The sequence below is a fragment of the Hemibagrus wyckioides genome, linkage group LG21, assembly GCF_019097595.1.
Source record: "Hemibagrus wyckioides isolate EC202008001 linkage group LG21, SWU_Hwy_1.0, whole genome shotgun sequence".
In the NCBI taxonomy this organism is placed as follows: Eukaryota; Metazoa; Chordata; class Actinopteri; order Siluriformes; family Bagridae; genus Hemibagrus; species Hemibagrus wyckioides.
In genome coordinates, this window is record NC_080730.1 from 9233075 (window position 1) to 9246685 (window position 13611).

At 37.6% G+C, this 13611-nt stretch overlaps 1 protein-coding gene across 1 annotated transcript in view; it reads right to left on the reverse strand.

Annotated features, from left to right (window-relative positions):
- Positions 1-1748: 1748 nt before the first annotated feature.
- syn2b (synapsin IIb) overlaps positions 1749-13611 on the reverse strand; it is a 66158-nt gene continuing 54295 nt past the window's right edge. The window contains exons 7-13 of the mRNA XM_058373547.1: positions 11714-11856; positions 11141-11215; positions 9601-9703; positions 7239-7391; positions 5979-6045; positions 3676-4252; positions 1749-2726 (exon numbers count right to left, since the gene is read on the reverse strand). Coding sequence (XP_058229530.1) covers positions 2597-2726; positions 3676-4252; positions 5979-6045; positions 7239-7391; positions 9601-9703; positions 11141-11215; positions 11714-11856 — 1248 coding nt within the window. The 3' untranslated portion in view covers positions 1749-2596. The remainder of the gene's footprint in view (positions 2727-3675; positions 4253-5978; positions 6046-7238; positions 7392-9600; positions 9704-11140; positions 11216-11713; positions 11857-13611) is intronic.

A 13611-nucleotide genomic window follows, 5' to 3' on the forward strand; every position in this document is an offset into this window, starting at 1 on the left:
AGGATATCTATAACCTAGGATGCTTCAAAATAATTCAGAAGTTTAGAAATACACAATTTACAATCCCCAGCATGTGAGGTATGGTAAATGCTATTGGCTATTTAAAAAAAAGGGGGGAGGGGCCACTCAATATGTCCTGCCTCGACACCATAACAGTCATTAATGCAGCACATTTGAAGGCAAGGGGACTTTAAAACGTAAAAACATGTCACCACAGCTACTTTTCATTGACCACACCTTCAGACATATTTATTGTATCACACTGCATGCATATTATTAGTGATTGCACTGCACAGATGCTTCTACATGTATTTCATTTTACATTTTTCTATTTTACATACTGCAAATGTTGAATGAGTTAGACTAGAAATGAGCCATTTGTGCACAAGATGTGTCCACAATCTAAAGAACCATTAGTACAATTATGATTTTAAATAAATGATGCTGTGACTGGAATTGTTTTACTAGTTTTTTTTTTTTTTTTTTGGGGGGGGGTCTATGGAATGCAAATCAATCAATCAATCAATCAATCAATCAATCAATCAAGTGAGGACATATTTGAATTGTAGATATTCTGTATTTAAATTATATTGTCATATATATTATATATATATATATATATATATATATATATATATATATATATATATATATATATATATAATAGGACATTAGCATATTTAAATTTTGTCGCAACAATCTAATTCATTTCAGTTGTTCCTAATCCTCAAAAAAACATCTGTAATAAGACCAATATTATGTCAATAACAATATGCATATGTTTCAAAATTTGAATTGTGACGTATTATTGAGGTTTGTGACATTTTTATAGGGTTTTTTTTTTTGCATTATCCTGATAAACAACACAAATCCACCTAGACAAATCAGTTCCACTTGTGCATCCGGTCTGAAACAAGGCCAGTGTACTAACTCCCAGTTTTTAGTTAATAAAAATGTAAAGAAAAGAAAAGAAAACAAAAAATCTCCATGATCCTGGACTCAAGTTACTGTCTATGTGGAGTTGCACACATTCTCTCTGTTGTAGGTTATCAGATTTCCTCCACCTGTCCAAAAACATGTGGGTATGTGTACTGGCTACACTACATTGCACTGAGGTGTGAATTATTGTGTGAATGTGTGTGCATGTTGTCTGGAGTCCCATCCAGGGTAAATTCTCCAGCCTTGCACCCAGTGTTGCCCACCACAACCTATGACCAGGATCATTTAATAACAGAAAATGAATGAATGAATGAATGAATGAATCACCCATTAAAAAAAGATCTAAATGAAACATATTATTTGCCATCCATCAAAATACTTAGATACGCATGATAAAATCAACCCACATGGCTTTTTAGACCTCTCATGTCATAGTTAGTGAATTTTGGTTAATTTTATAACTGGCTGAAAACAAAAGATGGATGGTCTTTTTCAGTGTTTTTCTTTTGGCTGTCAGGAATCTGTTTGTACCCCCACATGCACAGTAATGAATGTAGTTTGCTTAAGGGGAAAGGTGTAGTATGTGGAATGTGGAAAACATAGTGATTAGATTTGCTTCAACACTAACATTATACATATTACGGTACATACACTTGAATATCTGGAATAAACGAGATTTTCCAGATGACATTTTCATATTGGCGACGTGAATACCAATAATGACCAAACATGCCTCCAATTAATAAAGTTGCAATGGTGATAAGACCATCGAACCCAATCCAAAAAATAACGGACATGCACATACTGGATAACAGTGAATTAGTGGAATGAAGTGCCACATATTTATTGACACCTGTACAGAAAAAAAACAACTGTCACAGAGTCATGCAAAGCAGTAACACTCAGACCAAAGAAAACACAACATGAACAATATATGACACTAGAAATAAATTAACCTCCTGAGATGCTGAACATACAGTACAATACGATATGTAAGGATACTACATGGCACTCATGATTAATTTAACATGTTGATACGTGAGGAACCCAAGCCACACCGAAAACATCAGGCATTCCACTGAAACGGCACTACTGCATTAAAATCAGACCCGTCCAAGCACTGCATACTGTCGGAAACTTGGATCGGAAAGTGCTTGTATAAAGGTCCTGTCGAGGTATTGTTGAACTATTTCATATTACAACAGATCAACTAGATATACACACTGCATGGGAGGGACAAGAGATACTACTCACAGATATTTCTTTTTTTATCTTTGGGCAACTGAAATACACTTCCACAATAAGGCTACAACATCAAGGGGTATTACAACAGACGACGTCAGCACACATCAGGCTCTTCTCTCTTGATTGCCTTAGACATTCATTTACTCGAAACCAAGCATCTGAACATTGCCGGCCTCCTCCTTATACATATGGCAAATGTTTCCGTCCAGAGCAAATCTCACAGACCGGCCACCTTGCCAAAACAATCACTGTACATCACACTCCACTTTCTTATTGACTTTCGAACATTTACAGCAGAGTTGGGAGGAGGGTACAATGTATTACAGCTACACAGACTTAACCTCGGACCAGGACACACTTCTTGTCAATTTCAAAGTCCACAGCCAACGAATTCTCAACCATAAACTTGTCACTAGTCGGAGAACAAGCTGGCAAAAGACTTCCTCAGGTTTCGAATGGTCTCAGCCTTGGCTTCGTCCTCATTGCTGGAACGGAAGGTCTCACCAAAGGCATTAAAGGCATTGGTCAGGGACTGGGATTTACTGAAAAAGAGACACAAACAAAATGAAAGATGAAATGATCGCTTGGTCCTGTGACTAAACGCTACACAATGAACCATGTTTATAATCGAGTTGCACAAATGTAGTTGAGTTACACACAAGTATTTAGTGCTGAAATTCTGCATGAATTTGATCTGGAATTTTAGCACATTTTTCTTGCTTGATATGGACTTTATTAAAATGTTTTTCTCTGTAAATGCCTAAAAAAACCCAAGTAATGCCAAGCATTATGTGACACTATTAACAAACTTTATGAATGAATGAATTAATATTATCCTTCTAAAGTGCTTGCATGGTAAATTACTTTTGATGGATAAAATCATGACCTACACTTTAAGTGTGCTGTAAGCATAACAGGTTTGAATTTACGTATAAATATTACCGACTCAACTCAAAATAGTGTGATTAAAAATAGCCTGCATCCCACAAACTACAATTTTGTATCTTGTGGCTAGATTTAGTCCTTGATATAAATAAAATGTAAAATATTATGATGTGCTGGCTCAAGTGCTATTTTCTAAGCCGCTGAATGACGAAGATGGAAACCAGGTTTTTGAATTAAACTAAATTTGCAGTGATTTACATCATAATAACTAATAACTAAAGTTATTCGATTTTTTTTTTTTTTCAGTTTTAGAGGCAAGTTCTTGTGTTGAAAAGGTGGTCATCTAGAATCTGTTGAAAAACCCAGCTTTGGATGCCACTACTCAAGAAAAAAAATGCAGTCTTAAAGAAAATCGATTTGAGCATCTGCATAAACACACAAGCCAAATATGCTCAAGTTTCGCCACATAAATATTAATGTAACTTTTTAGATACCAAGCCCTGTATGAATTCAGCCCTGTATATGAACAGCTACGTCTGCAGAGATGGCTAAGATAAATCTTGCCCAAGGGAGCTTCTGTCGTTGCATGAAGTAAATAAACTTTACTTTAAGAAAGGATGCGATGACTTCTGTTGTGGTGCAGGTTGTTCCTCTACGGCAGAGGGTGCAGGGGCCGAGGGTGTCGGTTCAGACGGGGCCACATTCTGAACTGAAGCCTCGACCTGGGCTTGCTCTTTAGGCCCAGGTTTGCTTTGGACCTGTGGTTTAGTGGGAGACTGGTTTTTAGTAGGTGCTTTGGGTGAGGCTTGAGCATGTGCTGGAGCTGATTCGGTCTGGATTTGACCCTGATCTGCTGGTTCCGGCTGGACTTTAGCCTGGGCCTTTGCTGAAGGTGGGGTCTGAGGCTTGGGCTGGAGCTGAGGCTTGGAGTTTCTGCGCACTGGAGGCACAGGCTTTGGAGGAAGCGGTTTTGGAACCTGGGGCTTTGGGGGTAAATCTGTTGGTTTTCCAGGTGCCGGAGTAGGTGAAGCTTGAGGGTGGGCTTTGGGCTGCTGGGTTGTGGGTGGAGGAGTTGGGGTAGGAGTTGGTTTTGAGACAGGATCTGGGGCTGGGGCACTAGACGCTGATGCGGTCGGAGGCTCTTGAGTCTTGGGTTGGGGCTCTTTGGGTTTTGCTGGGGCTCCTAAGGTTTGATACAAAACAGACTCCCTTATTACATTAGAATACATTTCACAGATGCCATGCCTTTTAAATCCAGCACCATATGCTCATGCTAATGCAACATATCACAAGTGAAGCAACCCCGAATCAGACCAAAGTAAAGGGACAGGTGGCTATAAACTTGCTTTAAATGAATCATATTTACAGAGGAAAACAAACCAGAAGGAAATTCCAATAATAGGAAAAAAGGATTAAAGGTGAGGATGCAAAAATAATCTCCAGCTTCAATTGACTAAATGAGATCAGAAAACAAAAACAAAAACACAAAAAACAAAATAAAGACATGGTAATTTTGCTTATTCTGGACAGAATTACTCTGTCATAGATGGCACTTACGGCATTTATTTAACCCTCATATATTATTCCCTTACTTGACTGTGGATGTTATTATCCCAGGCCAAATCATTTGATTTTGGAGCAATACATTTCAGATAAAATAACCAAAATAAATTATTTGGAAGATAGATGTGTAAATAACTGATGGAAGAAGTGGAACATCGCTACTTGGTTCACAAATAAATACAAACTATATTCTTTTTTCTTTTTCTTTATAGACCAAAATGACCTGGAATAAAACAAAGATAAATATGAGAAATATTTAAGTTTTGCCTGGAACAGAAAATAAGGGTTAAATATGCCGAATATATAAATACAGCAATAATAGACATAAAATAATGTGTTTTCTCTGAACATAATATTTACTCAACAGCATCACACAGGTCTGTGCACTGACTCTACATTCATCATCGCATTTCCGCCACATGATTCTCAATAGTATATCCTGATATTATGTGTGTGTGTCTGCTGGAGAGTAAGAACCGAATAAAAAAACCTGAGAACAATAAACTGAAAAATGAATTAAAATAGGATACAGTAACACAAATGGTGGAGTAGGAAAAGTTTATTACTTTGGACTTTGGGGGTCAGAGGTGTGTGTGTGGGGGGGGTTGTTTAAGCTGCATAATAGTGCAAGAGTACAGTCAAAGCTGTACATGACTCAAGTACTGGATTTAAAGATAAACACCAGGCTCAAGAACCACAAAAATGAATTATTCATTTGTTATATGAGAATACAATGCAGTGATCATTCAGCAGACATTTTTTTTTTTTTTTACCAGAACATTCACAAATATCTTTAAAGGTCATTTCCTAGAACATTTAGATTCATCTCTGCAATTCAGTAAGCATGCATTACTTTTAATCTAAGACATGCAACACCTTTTTGTTCTACCGTGTAACATTTTACATCTAATATTATTGAAATAAAGGAGAATCGTGTCACTGTGTTATCTTAACAAACATCACTGTACAGAGTATTGATAAAAAAAAAAACAAGTTAAACAATATCACTGTCATTCTGAAAATATTACATCACAAGACCATTGCTGATTTACACTGGGTGAGAAAAATTCACAGTAGTACTTTTAACGCTTTTCAACAGTCATAGTAGTAATAACACGCATTAAATTCTTTTTAATCACATGGTTTAATGCAATTCTAGGCATTCTATGCCACGTTCTGAAGCTAGAATTTGGTGTGTTTTATTTTTAATCTGTATAAATGTTCCCTGTTTAAATACTAAACTCAGGCTCTTCTACAAGGTAGTAGTGTTAAAATCCTCATCGTGGTTTTTTAAGCCAACCTCCAACACTAACATTAAATACAGTCAAAAAGTTACTGTAAATAACCTTGAGGAGGGACACGCTGGGACAGAGGCTTGCTGTGCTCAGCCAGGCCTTCCTTTACCGCAGAACTCTGTGGAGACACACACATTATACATGACCTACAATGTCTGGTGTCTGTGTGTCTTTCAGACTCAACAGCAGGTGGAGCCAACTGTACAGAATTTTGGACATCGCTTTAGAACAGTAACATTAATCACAGAGTGTCATACGATGGCTCTAGCGTAATCTATGTTCAAACTTTGATAATGACAAAGAATTTTCATTCATAGTATACACAATATATGGCCCATGCAATACTTTTCACACTAAGCTAAGTCATTCTAAGCCTCAACCGTGGGTGGTGGAACAGTTTGCACTTGTAATTTAGGAGCAAGGTTATCACCACTTGTTCTCAGGGTTAGCAGTGGTTTTGTGGTGTTAACCCAACATTGCGCTGTCAAACATGTACTGTGTAAAACAATGTGGTGTTACAATGTGACGGCTAGATGTTTAGTAACAGACATCCATTCAGAAACTTAATAGCACTTGCTCAAATCGTGTGACATAACAATGGACGTTGCAACGCTTAACCAAAAGGCTCAGTACCATCCGAACGTCACATTCAGGTGGATGTGGTTGCTAAGTGGTTAAGGCATTGGACTACTGATTGGAAAGTTTGGAGTTTTGAATCCCAGGTACACCAAGCTGCAACTACTGAGCAAGACCCTTAACCCCCAGTTGCTCAGTTGTATAAAAATGAGATGAAAATGTAAGTCGCTCTGGATAAGGGTGTCTGCTAAAAGCCAGAAATGTAAATGTAATGTAAATCATAGAAGTGAGCGCCATAGTGAGGGGGACATACATGGAACGCCTGATCAACAACTTGCAGTAGCTTAAAAAGATTAGAAATCTGTGAAAAATAAAGATCCCTACTCAGAAAGGCGGACTTATCTTTTTTTATTTTTACTCACTGAGGCCAAATTATGAGACAAGCCCTGATTGATACCTGTTGCATCCAGTCATGACTGTTGACACAACGAATGTGCAAATAAGAACTTTAAGTCAGGGTTTACTGTGTGAAACATCAGATGCATAGCCAGGATGAAATGTCTACCCCAAGTATGAGCAGTGTGCAACATGAAAAGGATAACCCACAATTCCATTTATCCACTGTACAGTGACCCTGGGGTAAATATAAAATAATAGTAAAAAACAGTCCTATACTGATATAGGCGCTCAATTTAACAATTTTTAGATTAGATAGAGCTAAATTGGAATTTCTACCTGTGGTTGTTGGACAGCAGCTGGAGGCCGCTGTTGAGTTCGAGTAGGTGCCCGAGTTGCCACTTGGTTCATCTTGGACAGGACAACATCAGCTATCAGCTGCTTGTCTTCTGCTTGGTGGTCTCCAATAAGAGGCATAGAGGAGCCCACAACCTGAAGAAAAACAATACAAAAATAGTCATATCTTGCTCTCTAGGGCTGAACTATAAAGCTCAATTAAGAAAAGAGCACTGAAGGAACCTTGCATGCTAACTGTCTGGGTTTCTGATCTAAATGGATTTTCATGAATACCCTAACCTCATTGTGTTAAAGCTCGTATGAATGATTTATGAATAAATTTGTTTGATAAATGAGGTCCAATGTTTGTACCAGTCTCTCTTATTTATCTGTGCACAGATATCACTTAGATGAGTTCTTAACAATGTTTTCATGTTTCCCAATACAGCTCTCAATGGTATCTACTAACTTTGGCAGTTTATTAGGTACACCTACTGGCAGAATATTAGGTACACCTAATGATTAGTTTTAGGAGAAAATTGCAAAAAAAAATACATGCATGCAATAAGATTAGCCATTCTTAATGATTCTTGATGATAATTTTAACGGCCATATTATGACAATTTCTCATCAGCTAGGATCTAATGTCCATCGTACATAACATGATAAAAAGTCTAAATCTGTTTTGGATGTACGTTTCTTCATTATAGGTACGTGAACTCTATCAACCTTGACTGAGATTGATCAATACTCGCTCTTTTACAAGGTTAAAGCTTACAGCTGGTGAGGGTAGAGGAACAATTTTTGCAGTTTATTAGATAGACCTATTGATTAATATGTTGCCCCTCTTTTAACCTCGAGAGGAGCGTGGATTCACCAGGGCATGGATTCTACTTGATGCAGGCTGCACTATGCAATAATATTGTTCCATGCAGAAATGATTATGCTGTGTTAGACGACTGCAAGCCTAGCTGTGAACAGCTCTTTGCACCTTATCACAAAGATGGTGGGTGGAGATCTGGAGATTATGCATAACACAGAAGCAGAGACAATGCGCTGTCATGTCCCTGGAAACGCTTAGTGAGAATATTTGTGACATGGTGTACTCTCAAGTACCTTGCAACAACTATCATGGCATTTTCTTCTGAAAATTTCCATACTATTCCCTGAAAATGTAATTTCCTTTTCTGGCTAATGTTTTAGATCCAGCTGCATGCTAACCAAATTTTAGATAGGTTGTTTTTACCCCATCCTTACCTAGGGGCCCCTTGCCCGTGTGCCAAATCAACCCCCCAAGACCATCGCCCCCACACACACACACACACACACACACACACACACACACACACTATATTGTGCATCTAACTTGCCAATGCCTCTGCTCTATAAATAGTGGCCACTTAAAAACCTAAACATACTTTTAGGACCAAATTTTAACAACATTTGCATGCAGTAAAACAAACCAGTCTCAACAGCTAGAATCCGCTGTCCTTCATCCATGAAACTGAACATTACATGATAAAAAGACTAAATATGTTTTGGATGTATGTTGATTCGTCATAAGCATGTGACACATCATAAGTATCTAACATATACTTTGACTGAGAGTGGTTCATACTGTAGCCTCCCTCTTTTTCAAGATTAAAGCTAACAGCTGGCAAGGATCATAAACACACACGGTCACATTGAGAGAAGGTTACATAAGCACTGTGCCTCCTTTTCGGGGCCTCCTCAGTTTTGTCGGAATGTCTTTAATTTCATCACAGCGGACACAGCCTACAGTATTTTAAAATCAAACATCGTGAGCGGAAAAAGGTTGCTCGAGTTCTAAAGGTTTCTGTCAAGGTTTTATGATCTCTTCCCCGAAAAAACCATCATGAAAATACGTTCCTTCAGTTGTCTGCACAGCATGAGCCCATAACACACAAACGGGCAATAATAGCTCAGCAGATAAAATGAGCAAGATGAAATGACTTTATTTAAAACTTCATTTAACACATTACCATCATCATCAAGGAGCTTGCATAACCTCTTCAGTCCAATGGTTTTCAATGGTTGACCATGTCAGATTTTTACAGCAGTTTATGCCTCCCAGAGAGCGCATTTAGTAGACGATCCCTAAATTGTATTTTAATTTTACACTGCCTTACAGATAAATCATACTTAAAAAACATGCCTGCAGTGCTCAACACCTGCAAAAATAAACTGTGGCATTATCTGAAAAACACGTGTAAAATTCTCTAAGCATTTTGTGCCTTTATCAGGTAATAACATTTTCGGTTGCACCATCTGATACTCCACATATCCCCAGATGCCCGGTGTTCAATGGTTGCAATTACAATTGTCGCTAATAACACTGTCTTACCTCAGTAATGTAGTCTTTTCCATCCTTTCCATGAATGGCTTTTACGGCACAGACATCCAGACCTCCGAAAATTTCTGAACAAATGTCAACCCACATCTTATATCTGTGGAACAAAAGCCCAGAGACAGACAGCTGTCAGTCAAATATTTAAATCCAAAATATAAAACGATTATTATTATTCTCTTCACTTCACTTAACTACATTTTTCTTTTTTAATTTTCTGTCTCGAATATAAGCAGCTAATAGAACCAAAAGAGCCAAAGGGTTTAATAATAAATTACATGATATGATATCCTGGCTGTTGGAGATATGCTAAAATCTCACACATGCTCATACTCTCTGAACAGGCTGCTAATAACTGTCTTAAAACTTAAAACTTATATGTGTGCCTTTTCTAGTGTCTAAAACTTCTTCAGTCTTCAATTTTGTCCTTCTTGATTCAAGTTGCTTTGGTTTCAGGGTGAAGCCAAACTCTGTTTCCTCAGAGAAGCATGAAGCAAACCTGTACATCTTTTCAAACTATATCATCAAGAGGCAGCGTAACACAGTCTGAGGAAAGTTCTATCTGCCCACAGATACCAACAATCGGCTAATTTTGCTCTGACTGACAGTGGAAAGAGAGCAATGCTGCCTTTCCCACTCAGAGAACATGACCAATTATGGCCTCTAGACTCCTGGCCAAGATACTGTGGTAAGATTTGAACTTCTCCTGGGGATAAGATGAAATGCCTCCTATTGTATCTTTCAGGAGCCTTAACAGGATTAATGACAGCTTTAATCACCAAGGTTTATTTAAAGAGCAGTAAGAAAGTAAAGAACTGTTTAATTCAATTACAAGAAAACTAAACTAAACAAAATCGATATCTGATGTGTTCGCCTTTATAAAGAAATATAGCTGTAGACTGACTAGGTACTAGTGGGTAGAACGTACACTTGCGGTTTAATAAGAAAGCTGTTGGGCTGAAAGTTGGGTGAAACTGCCACAGTTCTAATGAAGACTTAGTCATATTGGCTTCTTTTTGGTGTTCAAATCCCAGCAGCCTTCATTTATGTATTTCTTGCCTCCAAAGTGCTCTGATACATAATATGTTGCTAACTTTTCTGGAATACAACATGTTTCTTTAACATTTGTATAAGATATACGCAATGTTCTTGTACCGGAACAATATTTTACATAAAAAATATCTGTAACAATTTATACTAAAAATGTAGGGTGTCTAAGACAAGCATTTTGTTCAAGCAAAATGCACAATGAATACCAAACTATAAAAACAAAAAAGCAGCAATAAAGCATGATCAAAACAGTCGAAATATGTATGTGTTCAGGTAAAATGTGAGAGTCTTAGGCTCTGGACTGGATTGGAATCAGGTTGATTGTGGCTTTTATTATGTTTGTTTTTAGCTAAGCAGAGACTTTGGAAACATTCACGCTGCAAAGAACCATAAAGAATTTCTTCAGCATCTGGTGTACTTTCCCTAGAGTAAATGTCATATAAATGAAAGTGAACATTTCAAAGTGTGTAATTTTATGCCCACTTACTTGTCTGTCATGGCTACTTGTTCCAGCATGGCAGAGCCAGTGTTTGATTTCCAGTTGCCAGAGATGGATGTTCTCCTGTAAATGAATAAAATGTGATTTACTTTCAAAGCAATAAAAATCAGTTTCCGCAATGAGCACAAAGACTAGCTGGGACTAAACTACATAACATCTGTTGTTTCTAAACCTAATGACCAAAAAATTAGTGCCATTAATAATTATTACTAGTATTATTTCACACTGTCAGTGTAGATGAACCGCATAGGTGTTTTTCTCGACAAATCCTAAAGAACAAGCAAAGCCTAATGAACCTGTCAGTGTGATTTAACGCAAAAACACAAAAGGCAGTGGTTTACAAAACATAAAAGAGAGCGGTAAATTTCACAGAAGTATTAGATGAGACAATGCAAAAAGTAATTACTGACCCTTAACCAGCATTATGGGTTTAATGTAAGCTTTGGCATATAAGCACACACACCAGCATGCACACATATCATCAGCATGCTCATCATAACCAGTGATTATACAAACCAGAAAAGATAATGCAAGTGATTTTGTGGGAATTTGTACACTTACATATAGGCTTTGTAGTCGGTGCCTATCTTCTGGACCCTGATGTCATACTTGGCGTCAATGAAAGGTTCTGTAGTCGTGTAGGTCTGAGTGATGGCCACCACACTGGCAATGTCTTGGAAATCGCTGTGATTGTCAACTTTAACCTGTCACAATTTCCAATACACGTCTCATGGCAATTATAGTGATTATAAAGGTGTAATATTTTTAAATAGGCATGGAACGTCAAAAAAACAAAACAAATCAGATATAATGCTAAACTTGTAGCATAATTTAAGGATGCCCAATGAGCAAAAAGAAGCTAGCTCCTTATGTATTATGACACCTAGCTCTTTATGTATTGTTGTATGTATTGTTAAAAAACAAAACAAAAAACACAGCTTTTAGGCTGATGGTAAGTCTGTGACCTATTAAACCAGTGCTAATTTTTTTTTTCATTTGTATAGCGCTTTTAACAATGGACATTGTCTCACAGAAGCTTTACAGAAGTATAGAAACCTAGAGAAAAAATGATAAAGTTTGAAGTTACTATTTTATCCCTAATGAGCAAGACTGCGTCAAAGGTGGCAAGGAAAAACTCCCTGAGATGATATGAGGAAGACTTCCTTCATTAAAAAAGACTTCGAGGCACTCTTGTACGTTGCTCTGGATAAGAGCGCCTGCCAGAAATGTAAATGTAACTGTATTACATATGGTATGCAATACGCCAGCCTTCCCCAAACTGTTGCAATGAAGTTAGAAACACGCAAATGTATAGAATGTCTTTGGATGCTGTATAGCATTAGGATTTGCCTTTCACTGGGCCCCCAAATTTATTCCAGCATGACAGCATCCCTTGTGTACGAAACAAGCTCCACAAAGCCATCGTTTGGCCAGGGTTAGTGTGGAAGTGACTTGCACTTTTCTTTTGGTATGACTTTGCACCAGGCTTTCGTGCATGACATCAGTGCCCAAACTCTTGAGCCCTTGTGGCTGAGCGCAAATCCCCAAAGCCATGCTTCAAAATCTCGTTGAAAGCCTTCGCAGACAGGTGGAGGCTGTTGCAGCCAACTCAGGGGAAACAACTCCATAGTAATGCCTTGGGAATGGGAGGTTCAGTGCTCAGATGTCCACCTTCTTTTGGCCGTCTACTTTAGTCTGAATTACAGAAGCATCAGTGCCTGCATAAGTGGCTACTGATTGTTGCCTTCAATTATGTCCTTGTTTCCGTTTGAGTAATATATGGGTTCGACTGCATCATGATACATCATTCTCCAATGAGCATTAAGGTGTCTCAGATGTCTCTCTTTTTGCTCCTCCTCCCACAGCTGCCTTGCAGCCTCTTTCAGCTAGTTTCAGCTGGATTCAGCTAGTTCAGGACACAGTAGTATCTGTTTATACCAGGAAATGGAAGGCAGTACATTATCCCTGTCATTTAAGATACACTAGTTGTATGCCTATCATCAAGTGCATTATGAAGTCCTGCTATTAATGATTGAAAAAACCAACACTAAGTTAAGAGCAGGTACATGGGTATTTTCAAATCTAGATTAATGTGCTTAATTTAACCTATTGCTAGATAGTATATATAAATGAATGTATAAATTAATATTACTCATTCATAATTAATAGATTGACATTATTAGTCAATTCAGTGATCATTTGTTTTGAATGGAAAGCGCATAGATATTTTAACATGAAATGAAAAGTGTTATATATCATTTTATATATATAAGATAATCATGAGATACTGTATATCATCAGTAAGTATTTAAGATTTCCTTACCACAGTGTTCAGCCATACTGAATTACTGTTTCACCTTCAGTTCCAAAGTAAATGCAGAGGCCACCCAAATGTACTGTACTGTCTAATGTATTTGCCATGCCAGCATACTAATAGTCTAGCATTTATATTACACGCA